The 21,292-nt window shown below is 41.5% G+C and overlaps 1 protein-coding gene and 1 pseudogene across 2 annotated transcripts in view; both read left to right on the forward strand.

The window, feature by feature from the left end:
- Positions 1-21,292, forward strand: part of SKA2 (spindle and kinetochore associated complex subunit 2) — a 64,103-nt gene that overhangs the window by 24,923 nt on the left and 17,888 nt on the right. For both annotated transcript variants that reach the window (XM_054457930.2, XM_063655656.1), the window contains one exon: positions 18,709-18,795. In XM_054457930.2, coding sequence (XP_054313905.1) covers positions 18,709-18,795 — 87 coding nt within the window. The remainder of the gene's footprint in view (positions 1-18,708; positions 18,796-21,292) is intronic.
- Positions 20,648-20,822, forward strand: LOC129018567 (U2 spliceosomal RNA; annotated as a pseudogene).

Genomic DNA, 21,292 nt, shown 5'->3' on the forward strand with positions numbered 1-21,292 from the left:
GGTTTTGGATGTTTTTCTGTCCAAAATGGCAACGCTACTTTAAATTCTTTTCACACTGAAGCTTCAACCGATGCAAGATGCTTTTGTGTTCCTTTCCTACTTATTACTGCTAACGAATGCTCTGACTTTATTGCACTACTGTACTTTACAGCTAGCAGTGCAATAGTATTGTCAAAGCATCTGAAAGCAGGATGCACGCCAGAATTTTGATTCTTACCTTACATCTTTCTTCAGTATCAGTAAATAATTTACCACAACCTTTGTTGCTGAGAACTATAACGTTGTTACTAACAGTGTATCTTTTAGAAAGTCATAATTTGAAAAAAAACCTTTCAACTAATTAAAAACTTAATATTTTACTGCATTATGAAACACATCTGGAGAATATTTTTTATATCTAAGTTGTTATGGTTTGTCTGAATGAGTAATACTTTATTGCTGAGTAGTATTCATTGTATAGAATATCACAAACTCTTTATCCACCAACTTATGGACATTAGGTCATTTCCACATTTTGCATATTATGAATAAAATGGCTGCGGTTGGTCTCGAACTCTTGAGCTCAAGTGATCCTCCTGTGTTGCCCTCCCAAATGTCTTTGTTTAATTTTTTTTTAACAATTTTTTTTCTTTTTCTTTAGAGACAGGGTCTCATACTGTCACCCAGGCTGGAGTGCGGTGGTGTGATCGTAGCTTACTGTACCATCAAACTCCTAGGCTCAAGCAATCCCACCTCAGCTTCCTGAGTAGCTAGAACTACAGGTGTGCATCACCATACCTGGCTAGTTTAAACATTTTTTTGTAGAGATGAAGTCTCACTGTGTTGCCAGGCTGGTCTCTAACTCCTGGGCTCAAATGATCTTCCCACTTCAGTCTCCCAAAGTGCTGGGGTTCTGGGAGTGAGCCGCCATGAGTATGTCTTTGTGTGGACGTAATGTTTTCATTTCTCTTGAGTAAATACTGAAATGGGATTTCTGGTAGCATGGTAAATGTATCCTTGGGGAAAAAAAAAGTATGCTTGATCTTATAAGCAACTGCTAAAATATTTTTCAAAGTGGCTGTACTATTTTGCATTCCCAAAGCTATTGATAAGGGTTCTAGTTTTTCCATAACCTTATCAACACTTGGTATTAGGTTGATGCAAAAATATCAGTTTTAATTTTAACCCTTCTAACAGGTATGTGGTGGTGCCCCATTGTAGTTTCAATTTGCACTTCCTTAACTAATGATGTTAAACCTTTTTTCATACGCTTATTTGTAGTTTGTATAACTTCTGTAGTGAAATGTCTCACAATCTTTTGCCTATTTTCTTTTCTTTTTTTTTTGAGACAGGGTCTTGTTCTATTACCCAGGTTGCAGTACAGTGGCGGTCATAGCTCACTGCAGCCTTGACCTCCCAAGATTCAGATGATACTCCCCCACCTCAGCCTCCCAAGTAGCTGAAACCACAGGCACGTGCCACCACTCCCAGCTAATTAAAAAAAATTTTTTTGTACTAATCTGGGCAACATGGCAAAACCCCCTCATCTCTATAAAAAAATTGAAAAATTGGCTGGGTGTGGTGGCGCAAGACTGTAGTCCCACATACTTGAGAGGCTGAGATGGGAGGTCGAGGCTGCAGTGAGCCATGATTGTGCTACTGCACTCCGGCCTATTGACAGTGACATCCTATCTCAAAAAAAATTTTTTTTTATATTTTTTTAGAGATGGGGTCTTGTTATGTTGCCCAGGCTGGTCTCAAACTTCTGGGCTCAAGCTGCCCTTCCGCCTCAGCCTTCCAAAGTACTGGAACTACAGGAGTGAGCCACTGTGCCCGATAGAGAATTGTTATCTTAACAACATCGAGCCCTCTGGTGCACAAACATATCTTTTCATTTATTAGGTCTCTAAAATTTTCTTTCGACAGTTTTGCAATTTTCAGTGTGTAGGTCTGCTTATAATTTTTTAAAATTAAAAATTTTTTTTTTCTGGCCGGGCATGGTGGCTTATGCCTGTAATCCTAGCACTTTGGGAGGCCAAAGCGGGCAGATTACCTGAGGTCAGGAGTTCAGGATCAGCCTGGCCAACATGGTGAAACCCTGTCTCTACTAAAAATACAAAAAATTAGCCTAGTGCAGTGGCATGCCCCTGTAATCCCAGCTACTTGGGAGGCTAAGGCAGGAGAATTGCTTGAACCTGGGAGGCGGAGGTTGCAGTGAGCCAAGATCGCATCACTGCACTCCTGCCTGGGCAACAGAGCGAGACTTTGTCTCAAATTAAAAAAAAAATTTTTTTTTTTTTTTTTTTGCTTAAAAAAATATTTAATAGTTTGTTTAGTGTGATTTCTACTAGTGCTCTTAAAAATAGAGCAAAAGCCAGGCACGGTGGCTCACACCTGTAATCCCAACACTTTGGGAGGCTGAGGCAGGAGGATCACTTGAGCCCAGTAGTTTGAGACCAGCCTGGGCAACATAGCCAGACTCCATCTCTAATAAAATTTAAAAAAAAAAAGTAGATCAAGAACAGTTACAACTTGGGTTCTAAATGCATTGAATTTCAGAAGAAAGTAAGCTATTTGTTAAGCAAAAATCCTTTAAAAATAGTTGGGAAAATACAGATACCAGAGGGCAGAAAGATACCTAAAATGTTAGGCGTGAACTCAAGGACATCATTTGTAGAGAATGAAGGACATAAATCCTCATCATAAAGCCATTTTATTCCAAATTTGTGTGTGTGTGTGTGTGTGTGTGTGTCTTAATATATAAAATTTCTTTCTTAGTTACCAGCCCTGGCCTTAAGCGCAGCTGCTTTCCTCTTCGGCTTTTAATTACAATTTCTTACTGTTCTCTAGTGAGCTGTTAGAGTAGTGGGTAGGATTTTGTTTTTGTTTTTTTAATAACCTAGAGGAGGGGCCAAGGGGTTCATTTGAGGACATTGTTTCTTTTTTTATTTTCTGAGACGGCGTTTCGCTCTTGTTGCCCAGGCTGGAGTGCAATGGCGTGATCTCGGCTCACCGCAACCTCTGCCTCCCAGGTTCAAGCGATTCTTCTGCCTCAGCCTCCCTAGTAGCTGGGATTACAGGCATGTGCCACCATGCCCGTCCCCCCCAAAAAAAAAGAAAAGAAAAAAAGACTATCCCAGATTGGCTAGGTGCAGTGGCTCACGCCTATAATCCCAGCGCTCTGGGAGGCTGAGACAGAGGATTGCTTGAGCTCAGGAGTTTGAGACCAGCCTGGGCAACATAGCAAGACCTTGTCTCTACTAAAAATAAAAATAAAAACATTAGCTGGGTGTGGTGGCAGGTGCCTGTAGTCCCAGCTACGTGGGAGGCTGTGGCAGGAGGATCATTTGAGCCTGGAAGATCAAGACTGCAATGAGCTATGATTGTGCTGCCACTGCACTCCATCCTGGGTTACAGAACAAGACCCTGTCTCAAAAACAAAAATGAAGAAAGAAAGAATATCCCAGATAAATAAAATAACTATTCTTAATTAGATTTTATAAGCTCTTACTTCTAATTTATCTCAATATATAACATTTTAAAAGTTAGAATCAGTCTTTGATTCTTTGAGTTCAATATTTTTATTCTCATTTTATTATTTATTTATTTATTTTGAGACAGAGTCTCACTCTGTCACCCGGGTTGGACTGTAGTGGCACCGTCTTGGCTCACTGCAACCTCCGCCTCCTGGGTTCAAGCTATTTGCCTGCGTCAGCCTCCCGAGTAGCTGGGATTACAGGCGTGCACCACCATGCCCAGCTAATTTTTGCATTTTTGGTAGTGACGGGGTTTCACCACATTAGCCGGGCTGGTCTCAAACTCCTAGCCTCATGTGATCCTCCCACCTTGGCCTCTCAAAAGTGCTGGGATTACAGGCATGAGCCACCGCGCCTGGTGTAGTCTCATTTTATCAATAAGGAAATAATCTTAGCCAATTTTTGCTAAGGTTTCATCTAGTGATTTAGTGACTGCAAAATAAATTTAACTTTTTAAGACATTTTTGTTAGTAAATGTAAGAGCTGTAGTTTTACAAATCCTTTCTCTCCCCACCTAATTTGCCTAATTGTAGATAAACGTGCTTCCTACTTTGTTTCATTATGTGTTTCCTTTTTTTTTTTTTTTTGAGATAGGGTCTCACTCTGTCACCCAGGCTGGTGTGCAGTGGCTCAATCACAGGTTACTGCAACCTTGACCTCTCGGGCCCAAGTGATCCTCCCACCTCAGCCTCACGAGTAGCTGACACCACAGGTGTGCACCATGACGCCTGGCTAGTTTAAAAAACTTTTTTAGAGACGTGGTTTCCCTTTGTTGCCCAAACTGGTCTCCAACTCCTGGACTCAAATGATCCTCCTACCTCAGCCTCCCAAAGTGTTGGGATTACAGGCTTGAGCTACCATGCCTGGCCTTATTAAGTGTTTCTAGATCGGGCTAGTCACAGAGGCTAAAGATATTAAGAAACTTATCTGGGAGACACAGATAAATATGTTGACTAATGTATCTGTGATTAAGTACACATATAAATTAAATATAGATGACATGATGGGAAAAGTAGATACTAGATATTATGGGGGCACATTAGAAAGAGGAAACTAACCTGGGAAAGGTTTCTTTTTAGAGGTGAGATATAATCTGAGACTTGAAAGATGAGTAGGGATTAGCCAACTGAAGGAGAGGGCAAATATTCCAGGCAGAGGAAATAGTACATGTGAACATCCAGAGATGAGCGTTTATTGTACAACTGGGGGAAACTGCAAGGGTTGCAGTATACTGTTGAGAGGGAGAGCTAGGAGTATTGAGAAAGTAAGATCAATATTCTAGCTATTAAGTTTTCTTACCATACTGTTTATTACATTTGTGAACTTTTTTCCCTATTTTTTTATTGTGTTAAAATACATGTAACATAATGTTTATGATCTTAACCATTTTAAGTGGTACTAAATACATTCATAATGTTATGTAACCATCACCATCATCCATCTCCACAACTTTTTCATTTTGTAAAACTGAAACTCTCGACTGGGCGCGGTGGCTCACACCTGTAATCCCAGCACTTTGGGAGGCCAAGGTGAGTGGATCATCTGCGGTCAGGAGTTCCAGACCAGCCTGGGCAACATGGTGAAACCCCGTCTCTACTAAAAATGCAAAAAATTAGCTGGGCGTGGTGGCATGTGCCTGTAATCCCAACCACTCAGGAGACTGAGGCAGGAGAATTGCTTGAACCCGGGAGGTGGAGGATGCAGTGTCGCCCTCTAACCTGGGAACCTGGGCGACAGAGTGAGACTCCATCTCAAAAAATAAAAAAGAAACTCTATACCCATTATTCAATTACGCCTCTTTTCCCCTCCCCCCATTTTTCCCCTCCCCCCTCTTTTCCCGCTCCTCCCCAGTGTCTAGCAACTACCATTCTACTATCTGTCTCTATGATTTAGACTACTCTAAATACCTCATTTAAATGAAATCATACAGTATTTGTCTTTTTATGATTGGCTTATTTCATTCAGCAAAATGTTCTCAAGATTCATCCTTTTTTTGTGGTAGCATATTGCAGATTTCCTTCAATTTTTAAGGCAGAATAAGATTCCATTGTACGTATGTACTACATTTTATTTATCCATTCATCCCTCCATGGACACTCGTGTTGCTTCCTTGTTTTAGCTATTGTGAATAATGCTGCTATGAAAATGGGTGTACACATATCTCTTTAAGACCCTGTTTTTACTAGTTTTAAGTGTATACCCAGAAGTGGAATTGGTGGATAATATGGTAATTCTATTTTTAGTTTTTTGAGAAACCACCATACTGTTTTCCACAACTGCTATACCATTTTACATTTCCACCAATGGTGGACAAGGGTTCCAGTTTCTCCACATCCTCTCCAACACTTGTCATTTTTTTTTATGGTGACTATCCTAATGACTATGAGTAGGTTCCTAAACACTTTTTTTCCTTGAGATGGAGCCTTGCTCTGTCATCAGGCTGGAGTGCAGTGGCGTGATCTCGGCTTACTGCAACCTCGGCCTCCGGGGTTCAAGCGATTCTCCTGACTCAGCCTCCCGAGTAGGTGGGACTACAGGCGCATGACACCACGCCTGGCTAATTTTTGTATTTTTAGTAGAGACGGAGTTTCACCATGTTGGCCAGGATGGTCTCAATCTCTTGACATCATGATCCGCCCGCCTCGGCCTCCCAAAGTGCTGGGATTACAGACATGAGCCACTGCACCCACACTCCTAAACATTTTTAATCATTTTAAATTCATATTCTATAGTAATCATGAACCTATATTCCTTAATTTAAAACATCTACATATAAACATCCAGTTAAAGTTTTGGGGCCGGGCGCGGTAGCTCACGCCTATAATCGCAGCACTTTGGGAGGCCGTGGCGGGAGGATCACCTGAGGTCAGGAGTTCGAGAAAAATACAAAAATTATGCCAGGAGCAGTGGCTCACGCCTGTATTCCCAGCACTTTTGGAGGCTGAGGTGGGCGGATCACCTGAGGTCAGGAGCTTGAGACCAGCCTGGCCAACATGGTGAAACCCTGTCTCTACTTAAAATACAAACAAATTAGCTGGGCATGGTGGTGCACATCTGTAATCCCAGCTACTCGAGAGGCTGAGGCAGAAGAATCGCTTGAACCCCAGAATCGGAGGTTGCAGTGAACTGAGATGGTGCCCTTGCACTCCAGCGTGGACAACAGAGTAAGACTCTGACTCAAATTAAAACAAAAAACAAATAACGAAAATTAGCCAGGTATGGTGGTAGGGGCCTGTAATCTCAGCTACTTGGGAGGCTGAGGCAGGAGAATTGCTTGAACCTGGGAAGCGGAGGTTGCAGTGAGCTGAGATCGCGCCACTGCACTCCAGCCTGGGTGACAGAGTGAGACTCTCTCAAAAAAAAAAGAAAAAAGTTTTGGATAAAATATAGGGAAATTTAACAGCTCCTGATTAAAACCATTATATATTGATTATTCTATACTTGATGTTGCTCTATTTGCTACAAGGTACCATAAATAAGAGAGACATCTTTTAAAAATAAACCTAGCTGGGCACGGTGGCTCACACCTATAATCCTAGCACTTTGGGAGGCCGAGGCAGGATTGTTTGATTCCAGGAGTTCAGGACCAGCTTTGGGCCACATAGTGAGACACTGTCTCTCTCTCTTTTTTTTTTTTTTGAGACAGTGTTACGCTCTTGTTGCCCAGTCTGGAGTGCAATGGCACAATCTTGGCTCACTGCAACCTCTGCCTCCCAAGTTCAAGCGATTCTCCAGCCTCAGCCTCCCGAGTAGCTGGGATTACAGGTGCCCACCACCACGCCTGACTAATTTTTGTATTTTTAGTAGAGACGGGATTTCGCCATGTTGGCCAGGCTGGCCTTGAACGTCTGACCTCAGGTGATCCACCCACCTCGGCATCCCAGAGTGCTGGGATTACTGGCATGAGCCACTGCACCCAGCCCTGTCTCTTGTTTTTTTAAATATTAAAAAATAAAAATTAAAAAAAATACATACATAGGCTGGGCACGGTGACTCACGCCTGTAATCCTAGCACTTTGGGAGGCTGAGATGGGTGGATCACCTGAGGTCGAGAGTTTGAGAGCAGCCTGACCAACATAGAGAAACCCCATCTCTACTAAAAATGCAAAATTAGCCAGATGTGGTGGCGCATGCCTGTAATCCCAGCTACTCGGGAGGCTGAGGCAGGAGAATTGCTTGAACCCAAGAGGCAGAGGTTGCGGTGAGCCGAGATCACACCATTGCACTCCAGCCTGGGCAACAAGAGCGAAACGCCACCTCAAAACAAAACAAAACAAAACAAAAAAAACCCCACCATATATAAACTAAAGAATTTATCTGAATATGCGTGCAATAACACCATCCCTGTCACTTACATATACTACCATGACCTACTCTGATTTTTCTCAAAGAAAATAGAAGTATTGTAGTAAAGTGAACAATTCACCCCATTTCTTCACTTCTGCCTGGATCCACATATTTGTCATGACTTCATGATGGGCAGAGTACATTTTTCTCCTCTTGATGTGCTTTGGCCGATGGCATGTGGGTAGAATTGACAGTGTGCAGCTCTGAACTTGGGCCTTTAAGAGACCTTGAATCTTTCTGCTTACTCTTATGTTTCCTCTAGCTCCATGAGAATATCTCATGGGTTCAAAGAGGGTGAGAGACACCAGTAGCAAAGGTCCTACCAGGCATCCTCCAGAATTGCTGTGTGAAGCAAAGCCACCAAACTCAGCCTAGGCTAGAGTACCTGAACCGGGTCAATGTGCAGGTCCATGAAAATAAATGATCAGTTTTTAAGCCACTGAGTTTCTTGGTATCATGCGCCATAATTTTGAAGTATGTCTAGGCTCTCTTTTTTTTTTTTTTTTTTTTTTTTTAGAAAAGGTCTCGTTCTGTCACGCAGGTTGGAGTGCAGTGATGTGATAACCACTCAATCCAGCCTGGACCTCCTGGGCTCAAGCCATCCTCCTACTTCAGCCTCCTGCGTAGCTGGGACTATAGGTGCATGCCACCACACTGGCTAGTTTTTGTATTTTTTGTAGAGATGAGGTTTCACCATGTTGGCTAGGCTGGTCTTGAACTCCTGGGCTCAAGTGATCTACCTGCCTCGGCCTCCTCAAGTGCTAGGATTACAGGCCTGAGCCACTGTGCACAGCCGCGGCTGTCATTTGAGTTACAGAATTTATCTATTTATTTATTTATTTAGAGACAGTCTTGCTCTGTCGCCAGGCTGGAATGCAGTGGTGTGATCTCGGCTCATTGCAACCTCGGCTTCCCAGGTTCAAGCAATTCTCCTGCCTCAGCCTCCCTAGTAGCTGGGACTACAGGCGCATGCCACTACACCCAGCCAATTTTTGTATTTTTGGTGGAAACAAGGTTTCACCGTGTTGGCCAGGATAGTCTCAATCTCTTGACCTCGTGATCTGCCCACCTCGGTGTCCCAGAGTGCTGGGATTACAGGCATGCGCCACCATGCCCAGCCGAATTACATAAATTATTTAAGGCTTGGGGCAGTGGCTCACACCTGTAATCCTAGCAGTTTGGGAGGCAGAGGCGGGAGGATCGCTTAAAGTCAGGAGTTGGAGACCAGCCTGGGCAACAAAACGAGACTCTGTCTCTACAATGGAAAAAAAAAAAGTTAAGTAGTCTACTTTGACTGATAAAACTAGCCTTTTAGGCTGGGCGTGGTGGCTCATGCCTGTAATCCCAGCACTTTGGGAGGCCGAGGTGGGCGGATTACAAGGTCAGGAGATTGAGGTCATCCTAGCTAATACGGTGAAACCCTGTCTCTACTAAAAAATAAAATAAAATAAAAAATTAGCCGGGCGTGGTGGCGGGCGCCTATAGTTCCAGATACTCGGGAGGCAGAGGCAGGAGAATGGCGTGAACCTGGGAGGCAGACCTTGCAGTGAGCCGAGATTGCACCCCTGCACACCAGCCTGGGCAACTGAGCAAGACTCCATCTCAAAAAAATAAAAAAAAAAAAGTAAAAATAAAACTAGCCTTTTAGAGGCAGGGGCTCTTGTATATATCCTAGCAATTGTTCCATAAAAGCCTGCAGATTGGGCCGGGCGCAGTGGCTCACACCTGTAATCCCAGCAGTTTGGGAGGCTGAGGCGGGCGGATCACCTGAGGTCAGGAGTTCGAGACAAGCCTGGCCAACATGGTGAAACCCCGTCTCTACTAAAAATACAAAAATTAGTCAAGCATGGTGGCAGTCTGTAATCCCAGCTACTCGGGAGGCTGAGGCAGGAGAATCGCTTGAACCTGGGAGGCGGAGGTTGCAGTGAGCTGAGATCGCGCCATTGCACTTCAGCCTGGGGGACAAGAGTGAGACTTCATCTCAAAAAAAAAAAAAAAAAAGCCTGCAGATTGGGAACTGATGAAGCTGAAGCCCTTGCTCACTTTCATCCCCTCTGGTTGCCAATTGCCTGAAATAACATGTCTGTGACCTGGTATTAGAGCATATTACTGCTTATCTGTTTTGGACAAGCATGGTCATGCATTTGTTCTGTTTGGAAGAGAGAATGGGTAATAGTCAATACTCTCTCCAGCAGAAAAAGGCAAAAACCAATTTTGATTGTGGAGACATGATGTAAGTGGTCCTTAGCTTGCTGGGAACTTGAAATATTTCCCTTAAAACGTGTTCTAAAGGGTAGTTGGGTTCCCAGGTGGTTTGTTCTTTCAAATGAATGAATGTTTGTTTTTTCATCTATTCCCTTTTGTCACTGCACATTAGGCTGTATATTAAAAACTAAGGATACAAAAAAGAAGCGATCTCTTGCCAGGAAGATGTTTGAAACCGTGTGGCGACATTACCATGTAAACATAGATTAAAATGTAATACAGAAGATGGTAAACCAAAGCCATGAACAAAGTAAAAGGAGAGTAGATAAAGGTGTTTCTAAATGTACATTGAAGAGAAGAAAATGTACAAAAAGTAGATTCTGGCTGGGTGCAGTGGCTGACACCTGTAATCCTAGCACTTTGGGAGGCCAAGGCAGGTAGATTGTGTGAGCTCAGGATTTTGAGACCAGCCTGGGCAACATAGTGAGAACTCATCTCAAAAATAAAAAAAATTTAAGAATAAAAATAAAAGTAAGTTTTTTAATTATAGCCAAACTAGTTCCATTAAGATGCTTAATTCTCCCTTAAAATGTTTCTATGGAAAATGCATTTCTTTTTTTTTTCTTTTTTTTGAGATGGAGTCTCGCTCTGTCGCCCAGGCTGGAGTGCATTGGCGCCATCTTGGCTCTCTGCAACCTCTGCCTCCCAGGTTTATGCCATTCTCCTGCTCCAGCCTCCCAAGTATCTGGGACTATAGGCACCCGCCACCACGCCCGGCTAATTTTTTGTATTTTTAGTAGAGACGGGGTTTCACCGTGTTAGCCAGGATGGTCTCAATCTCCTGACCTCGTGCTCTGCCTGCCTCAGCCTCCCAAAGTGCTGGGATTACAGGCGTGAGCCACTGCGCCCAGCCGGAAAATGCATTTCTAAGCCTGTTTATTAAGTCCAGGACACACCTGTCTACTAACTCTTCTCTCTATGCCTAGCCCACCATAGGTGAGACTGAAATACTTTTTTTCACTTTATGTAATTTAATGCTGTTGAGATAGGGTCTCTCATAAAAGGATGTGTTTAGAGCTTTAAGGGCACTTGTCCTTTGTAGGAGAGCATATTGTGGCAATGAGAATCTATGGGTTGTTTGTGAAAAGCAAGTGTTTTAAAACTGGGGACCACACAGTATATTGTGACAACCGCAATATATTCTTTTCTCCTTGCTGCCTAATAGTTGAGTAGTATGGAATACCTTGTGCCACTTACTTAAAGCCTTAAATTGGTCATATTAAAAACTAGAACAGGCTGGGCGCGGTGGCTCATGCCTGTAATCCCAGCACTTCAGGAGGCCAAGGCGGGCAGATCACTTGAGCTTGGGAGGTCAAGACTAGTCTGGGCAAAATGGTGAAACCCCATCTCTACCAAAAATACAAAAAATTAGCCAGGCATTGTGGTGTGTGCCTGTAGTCCCAGCTAGTCGGGAGGCTGAGGCATGAGAATTGCTTGAGCCTGGGAGGCAGAGGTTGCAGTCAGCTGAGATTGTGCCACTGCCCTCCAGCCTAGGCAACAGAGTGAGAGGCTGTCTCAAAAAACAACAAACAAACAAAACAACTGGTTGAGCATCCCTAATCCAAAATTCCAAAATCTGAAATGCTCCAAAATCCAAAATTCACTGGACCATTTCAGATTTTGAATTTTCAGATTAGGGATGCTCAACCAGTAATTATTATGCAAATATTCCAAAATAGGAGGAAAAAATCAGAAATCTAATTGGCAGAATGTAACCTGGTTTCCCTTGGGGTGCTTTCATGATGATTTCCATAGACTTTTTTCACCTAATCTTGTATTTTATATACCACGTTTCAGATCAGTATAAAACTTTCCCCCTTTATTTTTATTACTGATTTTAGAGAAAACTGGTTTCTGAAATATGAATATCTTGGGCTTTACAAAAATCACTAGTTTTATTTTAAATATTCCATTGCCCCTAAAAAGTTAAACAATAACCTTACTGATTTACAAGGCTTCCAGGAGGGTGATTTGTAACTGAAAGGGCTGTGAATGATGTTTATCAGAATCAAATTTGCGCGATTTATCAGACACTAATGAGTTTTAGATTATCATAATTGCTTAGTAAATTTCTGCCATCTAACTAAAAAAAATTCTGTTTGTCACCAGATCCTAGAACCCTATCAATATTGTCTCTGCTGTGTAAATAGTTCTGAGTAGTGCAATATTGCTTATAGGGTTTTGGTGTTTGGGAAGAACAATGTGCAGGCTGCAGAAAGTATGTAGCAGAAACAAGCGAAAGTCATCTGTTTAGGAAGAAAACAAGGAACTAGATTTCACTATAAACATTAAAATCTGAGGCTTAAATGTAAATGTTTAATTTATTAGAAGAAGGTAACTTTTCTTTTTGACAAATGGGTTTATTTGTAGTATAAAGAAATAATGGAATTTTAGTATTGAAAAGTTCTTAGATTCCAACTCATTTGATAGGAGAGACCCAAAGAAATGAGGGACTTAACCTAGGGACACATAGCTGGTTAGTGATACTAGGACTAGAATTTCTACCATGTATCCCAATTCTTTTATTTTTCTGTACCATACTATCATGTTGTGTTTAGAGGGAATTTTTAGTTGACTAGCTTTGTAACTTTAGTGATATTAATTTAAAACATAAAAAACTTTAATTTTAGGTGAAGAATGTACATTTTTGGATGGGCGTGGTGGCTGACACCTGTAGTTCCAGCACTTTGAGAGGCTAAGGCAGGAAGATTATTTGAGCTCAGTTCAAGTCCAGCCTGGGTAACATAGTGAGAGCTTGTCTCTACAAAAAAATAAAAAAATTAGCTGGGTTTGGTAGTGCACATCTGTAGTCCCAGCTACTCAGGAGGCTGAGGCAGGAGAATCTCTTGAGTCCAAGAGGTTGAGGCTGCAGTGAGCTGTGATCGTGCCACTGCACTCGCCTGGGCAACAAAGCAAGACCCTGTCTCAAAAAGAAAAAAAAAGAATTTATGTTTTTTCCACGTGTGACTCTTAATGGCTTAAATATCATCTATAACTTTGTCTAACTACATAACAAAACAGTAATGGAAATAGAACTAGAGGCAAGTTACTTAGCTATTTCCTTATTTATAAAAGGAAGGGTTCAGAGCAGACATTTAAGATGATTTTTCAGCTGGGCGTGGTAGCTCACACCTGTAATCCCAGCACTTTCGGAGGCCGAGGAGGGCGGATCACAATGTCAGAAGATCAAGACCAGCCTGGCCAACATGGTGAAACCCCGTCTCTACTAAAAATATAAAACTTAGCTGGGTATGGTGGCACATGCCTGTAGTCCCAGCTGCTCGGGAGGATGAGGCAGGAGAATCGCTTGAACCCGGGAAGTGGAGGTTGCAGTCAGCCAAGATTGTGCCACTGCATTCCAGCCTGGCAACAGAGTGAGACTCTGTCTCAAAAAAAAAAAGATTATTTTTCTATCTCTCAACATTTTGGCATTCTTTTTGCCCCCTGCTTATTCCCTAGTCCACTGACTTCATTAATAAGCCAGTACTGGCCAGGCACAGTGGTTCATACCTGTAATCCTAGCACTTTGGGAGGCCGAGGTGGGTGGATCGCCTGAGGTCAGGAATTTGAGACCAGCCTGCCCAACATGGCGAAACCCTGTCTCTACTAAAAATACAAAAAATGAGCTGGGCGTAGTGGCAGGCGCCTGTAATCCCAGCTACTTGGGAGGCTGAGGCAGGAGAATCGCTTGAACCTGGGAGGTGAAGGTTGCAGTGAGCCCCGAGATTGCACCACTGCACTCCAGCCTGGGCGACAAGAGTGAAACTCGGTCTAAATAATAATAATAATAATGTCAGTACTGCCCCTGTGTATTATTAGAAGATGTTGTATACAGTTTTCCACAGAGGATAACATTCTACCCACAAGCTGTTTTTTTTCCTTCCTTCCTCCCTTCCTTTTGGAGATGGGGTCTCACTATATTGCCCAGGCTGGAGTGCAGTGACTAGTCACAGGAGAGATTATAATACACTGAAGCCTTGAACTCCTGGGCTCAAGCAATCCTCCTGCCTCAGCTTTTTAAGTAACTGGGACTATACAGGTACACATCAAACCTAGCAGAAGCTGTTTTTCTGGTCTTTTTAAAAAAATATTTTTTACATTATTTTATATTTTTAAAAATATATTTTTTATTTTAATATATTTTATTTAATATATTTTAAAAATATATTTTTAAAAATATAAAATTAAATATACAATATAAAATTTTAAAATATATATTTAAACAATTATTTTATATGTTTTAAAAATATATTTTTTAAATATATTTTTTCAGGATGGGCGTGGTGGAAAATATTTTTTCAGCCACTGTGCCCGGCTAATTTATATAATTTAATTTGTAATGATGGCTATGTTTAATAATTGTCTTGCAAAAAATCTTGACAGTTTAGGCTGGGGGCAATGGCCCACGCCTGTAATCCCAGCACTTTGGGAGGCCAAGGATGGCAGATCACTGGCGGTCAAGAGTTTGAGACCAGCCTGGGCAACACGGTGAAATCCCATTTTACTAAAATGAGTAAAAATTAGCTGGGTGTGGTGGCAGGTGCCTGTAATCCTAGCTACTCGGAGGCTAAGGCAGGAGAATTGCCTGAACCCGGGAGGTGGAGGGTGCAGTGAGCTGAGATCGCACCACTATACTATAGCCTGGATGACAGAGTGAGACTCCCTCTAAAAAAAAAAAAAAAAATACAGTTTAGTTGATTTCATCATACCATTGATTAGAAGGGTACTCTTTGGTATCTTCCTAAACTAAAAGTTATTTAAAAGTAGAAACCACCTCTTTTTGGTACCATTTGATGATTAACACATTTTGGGCCCCTAGGTATTGCAGGAAATCATAGTGGAAACATCTCTCTTAAAAAGAGGCCGGGCTGGTGGCTCACACCTGTAATCCCAGCGCTTTGGGAGGCTGAGGCAGGCCAATCACTTGAGGTCAGGAGTTCGAGACCAGCCTGGCCAATATGGTGAAACCCCGTCTCTAGTAAAAATACAAAAATTAGCCAGGCGTAGTGGCCCGTGCCTGTAGTCCCAGCTACTTGGGAGGCTGAAGTGGGAGGATCTGTTGAGCCTGGGAGGTTGGGACTGTAGTGAGCCGAGATGTTGCCACTGCACTCCAGCCTGTGTGACAGAGTGAGACCCTGTCTCAAAAAAAATAAATGACAAAAATATATATATGAATATAGTCTACATTTGGGAGTTTTGTGTCCCCCAAACTCATCATGTTTTGTGACATATATGTTAGATTATTGTAAAAATCTTTCAAACCCTGGAGGTCTCAGTTGCCAAATTTAGGACAATTTAGGCCTGTAGTCCCAGCTCTCAGGAGGCTGAGGCAGGAGAATTGCTTGAACCCCGGAGGCAGAGGTTGCAGTGAGCCAAGACTGTGCCACTGTACTCCAGCCTGGGCAACAGAGCAAGACTCCTCCAAAAAAAAAAGGAAAGTTACCGTTCAAGGAACTACATGAGATTATGCTAAAAAATATGTAAGTTTAATACTTTGTTTCATAAACATGTTAAGGGTTTCTAGAATAGAGATTCTATCTTGGGAATCTCTGGAGCCACAAATTCCATAATTTATGGTAAATTAAATGACTAAAACAAGCTTTAAAGACTCGTATTTAAAGTTGTGCTTAAGAATGTTATATAACTCATTGAAAAAAGCTATGGAATTTTGGTCTGTTCAGTAATTAAGACAAACAAAATCAGGTCTTGAGTGCTCACAGCCTTTGTTAACTTTGATTTGCTCTGGCTCCTGGTCTCTCCTCATTCTCTCCATCCACATGTTTTATGGGTTAGTGTACTTTTCTTATTTATAGGCAAAGATAATCCCTAAGTATATCTTAGTATGAGAAATTATGCAAATAGGAATTTCTTAATACACACACAGACACAAACATTAGTATTTTTAAGGAGTTGTAATTATTGATTAATTTAATCGTGGCATCTCATCTGACAAGTATAGAGGATAAATGAAAACTTCCACTTTTTGGAAATCATTTTAAACACACTTTGTAATTATGTACCCAATATTAATTTTTCTGGCTTAGAGCAACTCCCTGATGTTAGAGATAGAAATAAGATATTGACCTGGAAAATACGTTTAAAAACAAAAACTTTTTCTTTTATCTGTACCCTCCCCCCACGTTTTGGCTATAGAGATAGAATTTTGGTCATTGCAGAGTTTTCCATTCCAATTTAGGTCAATGATAAGAGAAATTATTAGTGATGGAAACTAGTTTATTTCTGAAATTCTGTTTGATGACAGCTTCTGACTTTGGAAGCATTTGAATTTCTGACAGCCATTTTGTCTTACTCTGCATTTGAAAGTAGGGTCCTAATAGAACCTTTTATATACTAAAAATAACTGTATATCATTTCTTATTAGACCTGAGAACTGTTTTTAACAGTTTTTCCCCTTCCACTAAGGCTTCAGGATTTTGAGAATCAATCTTTAGTTCAGTGATCATAATAAGAGCAGCACCCGCCCTGCAAACAGCCTCCTATGTTTTGGGATGGGAATAGGAGACCATGCCTGTGGAAATCATGTTTTCCTTTCTGTAGTAAACTCTAAGGATGGTTATATCCCTGATAAACTCAAGGCAATATATGCTTTAAGGTCCTGTAAAAGATGCAGAATTTCATGAAGTTAAGAATAATTCATTGATTATACCACTTGCAGAAATAAACCACTTTTAGGCTGGACATGGTGGCTCACATCTGTAATCCCAGCACTTTGGGAGGCTGAGGTGGGAGGACTGCTTGAGCCCAGCATGGGCAACATAATGAGATCCTGTCTCTATAAAAAATCAAAAATTAGCTGGGTGCCATGGCATGTGCCTGTAGTCCCAGGTGCACTCGGAAGGAGGTAGGAGGATCCCATGAGCCCAGGAGTTTGACACTGCAGTGAGCTATGATGGTACCACAACACTTCAACCTGGGCTATAGAGCAAGACCCTGTCTCATAAAAAAGAAAAAGAAAATTCTTTTTAACACTGTCATATATCCATCTCAACTTTCTATATGTATACATCTCTTTTACAAAAAGAGGCCATAACATACTCAAGGCTGTTTTTGTATTTAATGAGTCATAAATATAGTGTCATGTCAAATCTGTCTATACATTATCATTTTAAAAACAAATGACCTTTTGAAAGGTTAAATAGCTGCTCATTACAAATACTACAGAAATAGAGTAAAATGTGAAAGCCCCCCCTTAAGTATTTTTTTGTATACCATCATTTTCAATAACGGCATGGTATTCCAAATATTGATATTTATTTATTTACTTATTTATGAGATAGAGTCTTGCTCTGTTACCCAGGCAGGAGTGCAGTGGCCAATCTTGGCTCACTGCAACTTCCGCCTCCTTGGTTCAACTGATTCTAGTGCCTTAGCTACCCAAATAGCTGGGACCACAGGCACATGCCACTATCCCCAGCTAATTTTAGTATTTTTAGTAGAGATGGGGTTTTGCCATGTTGGCCAGGCTAGCCTTGAATTCCCAGGCTCAAGGGACCCGCCCGCCTCAGCCTCCCAAAGTGCTGGGATTACAGGGATGAGCCACTGTGCCTGGCCCCAAATACTTATTTTTTTTTTATGGAGATGGAGTTTCATTCTTGTCGCCCAGACTGGAGTGCAATGGTGCAATCTTGGCTTACTGCAGCCTCCGCCTCTGGGGTTCAAGCGATTCTCCTGCATCAGCCTCCCGAGTAACTGGGATTACAGGCTTCCGCCACCATGCACATCTAATTTTTGTATTTTTGGTAGAGACGAGGTTTCACTATGTTAGCCAGGCTGGTCTCAAACTCCTGACCTCAGGTGATTCACCTGCCTTGGCCTCCCAAAGTGCTGGGATTACAGGCATGAACCACTGTGCCCAGCCAATACTGATATTTTTAAATGTAACTTTTCACTTTAATTCAGGCATCCTATATCCATAATGGCCTCAGGGTAGTAGTTCTCCCCTTTTTTCTTCCTTCAAGGTTTACTACAGATCAAGTTCCCATGCTGGCACCCAGCTTCAGTAAATTGGGGTTATTCAGACTGTTACTCCCATATCATATGTAGCTTTTCTTGTGAAATTTGTGACTCTTTAAGCCCTCTTAATTTTAGTGGCACATAGTTGTAGCTCTCTGATCAATGGGATTGCAAATAAAGGTAACAATGTGAGTATTCCTGAAATAAATTTGTTCTGTGTTTTAAATCGGAAGTGTATTTTCTGCCAGAGGTAGAAAAACACTGCCTAACTGAGGAGAGTCTCTGTGACCCTAGGAAATTCTTGAAGTCATTATTAGTTTTTTGTATTAATATCTGACAATGGCTACTCAGTATCTTGATTTTGGCTCAAAATGTAAGAGAGAGGCATAGAGAAATGACTTTAAAATGTTAACTACTTTTTAAATTTTTCATAGAACATAGTTATTATGGATAATGGATATTTTATATACTTTTTATTTCCACATTTTCAAATGAATATGTATCACTTATTGAAATACTAACAAATGTAAAGAGAAAAAAAGAATAAAGTATCATGTTTACTATTAGTCTTTTGGTTTACACAGTAATGATTTGTGCTGATCTTTAGTTCCAGAAAGCTGAGTCTGATCTGGATTACATTCAATACAGGCTGGAATATGAAATCAAGACTAATCATCCTGATTCAGCAAGTGAGGTAATCTCCGAAATAAATAAGCTTAAAAAAAAATCAGCCTTAACTGAATACTTTAGAATTTTCTGATAGCATTCCTAATAGTAATAGATCATAACAATTATATTATTAAGTTTATAGAATCTTAAAATCTTGCATTGTGTTGGAAGTTTGGTTATAGCACACTGGAGAAATAGTACCAATAGTTCGTGAAATTTGTGGCTACTTTTTTCTCCCAACCTTTAAAAAATAATCCTGAGTTCAGAGGTAAAAGCCCCTGTGGCAGCCCCTGAAATTCCAAGAGAGAATATAGCTACCTCTAGGGCAGTTGTTCTTCAGTAAGTTTGAGGGGAGAAGTCCTGGCAGTCAGCATATTCTCTGAGGAAGGTAATGATACACTATTAGATTTTTTACTTATATTTTATTAATAGTGATTTCTAGATAAAGCTATGTATTTAATTACTTTAAGTTTAGGTTGATTAGAAACATTAACTCTGTTTTATGTCATAAAATCATTAAGTATAAGTATACATACATGTTCATGGGGGTGAAAGTAAATAACCTCCAAGTATCGTCTGTTAACATTAACACTAAAATCACTAATTCAATAATGTTTATCTTTTTTTCCCCAAAGCCCAGGTATCAGGCTTAATTAATATTTATCTTTTTTTTTTTTTTTTTTTTTTTGAGATGGATCACTCTGTCGCCCAGGCTGGAGTGCAGTGGTGCAATCTCAGCTCATCACAACCTCCACTTCCTGGGTTCAAGCGATTCTCTTGCCTCAGTCTCCCAAGTAGCTGGGATTACAGGCATGCACCACAATGCCCAGCTAATTTTTTTTTTTTTTTTGTATTTTTGGTAGAGACAGAGTTTCACCATGTTGGCCAGGCTGGTCTTGAGCTCCTGACCTCAAGTGATCTGCCTACCTCAGCCTCTCAAAGTGTTGGGATTACAGGCATGAACCACCACGCCTGACCAATATTTGTCTTTGATAGCACTTACCAGCAGACAAGAAATACTGCATTTTACAGTTAAAAAAAAATTCCATACAATTAAAAAAATTTTTTTTGGATTGGGTAGAAGTACAAGTTAAACTAACATTTTATAGAAAATTGGGAAAATTTCATGAATGTTCAGTTTTTACTGTTTATTTCATGGAATGCTGGAATTCTATGGGAGTGTAGTTTGTACTGTTCTAGCTCCCTATTCTTTTCTCTCTCTTTCCTTTCTCTTTTTTCTTCCTTTTCTTTTCTTTTTTCTTTCTCTCTCTCTCTCCCCTTCCCTCTCTCTCTCTCTCTCTTCCTCCCTCCCTCTCTTTTTCTCTCTTCCTTCCCTTTCCCTTCCCCTCCCTTCCTCCCTTCCTTCCCTCCTTCCCTCTTTCCCTCCTTCCTTCCCTCCCTCCCTCCCTCTTTTCCTTCCTCCCTCCCTCCCTCTTTTCCTTCCTCCCATCCTTCTTCTCCCTCCCTTTCCTCCCTTCCCTTCCTTTCCCTTCCTTCTGTTACCCAGGTTGGAGTTCAGGGGTGTGATCTTGGGTCACCACAGCCTCCACCTCCCAGGTTCGAGGGATTCTCCTGCCTCAGCCTCCCGAGTAGCTGGGATTACAGGCGCAGGCTACCATGCTCGGCTAAATTTTTGTATTTTCTAGTAGAGATGGGGTTTCACCATGTTAGGCTGGTCTCGAACTCCTGACCTCAAGTGATCCACCTGCCTCAGCCTCCTAAAGTGCTGGGATTAGTCGTGAGCCACCACACCTGGCCCCTTCCTTCCTTTTCTTCCTTTCTTTCCTCCCTTCCCTTCCATTCCTTTGTTCCTTCCCTTTCCTTCCCCTGCCTCCCCTTCCTTCTTTTCTTTCTTTTGTCTTAAAGATTCCTGTGATATTGCTTCTCAGCCTTTTGGCTAAGATCAAGTGTAGTATCTGTTTTTATCAGTTTAAAGACTGTGTGTGTGTGTGTGTGTGTGTGTGTGTATGTGTGTTTAAGACAGGGTCTCACTCTGTCACCCAGGCTGGAGTGTGGTGACAAAATCTCAGCTTACTTCAGCCTTGACTTCCTGGGCTCAAGCAATCCTCCCACCTCAGTCCGCCGAGTGCCTGGAACTATAGGCACACACCACCACACCCAGCTAATTTTTGTATTTTTAGTAGAGATGGGATTTTAACATGTTGCCTAGGTTGGTTTTGAACTCCTGGACTCAAGCGATCTACCTGCCTCGGCCTCCCAAAGTGCTGGGATTATAGGCGTGCACCACCATGCCTGACCTAGTCAGTATCTTTCAAGTACTGTTTTGAAAGACATTGACGTGTAGTGCTCCCATTTTTCCTCTGACTTCCATCTCTCATCTTTGTTCCACCTGTGGGTATTTTTTTTCCTGCAACTTTTTAAAAAAGCAGCTTTATTGAGCTATAATTCATATACCATTAAATTCACCCCTTTAAAGTACACAATTAAGTGGCTTTTAGTATTCACGGTTTTGTAGCCATTGCCACAATAACATTTTCATCACCTCAGAAAGAAACCCCATA

The sequence above is a fragment of the Pongo pygmaeus genome, chromosome 19 (genome assembly GCF_028885625.2).
Source record: "Pongo pygmaeus isolate AG05252 chromosome 19, NHGRI_mPonPyg2-v2.0_pri, whole genome shotgun sequence".
Classification (NCBI taxonomy): domain Eukaryota; kingdom Metazoa; phylum Chordata; class Mammalia; order Primates; family Hominidae; genus Pongo; species Pongo pygmaeus.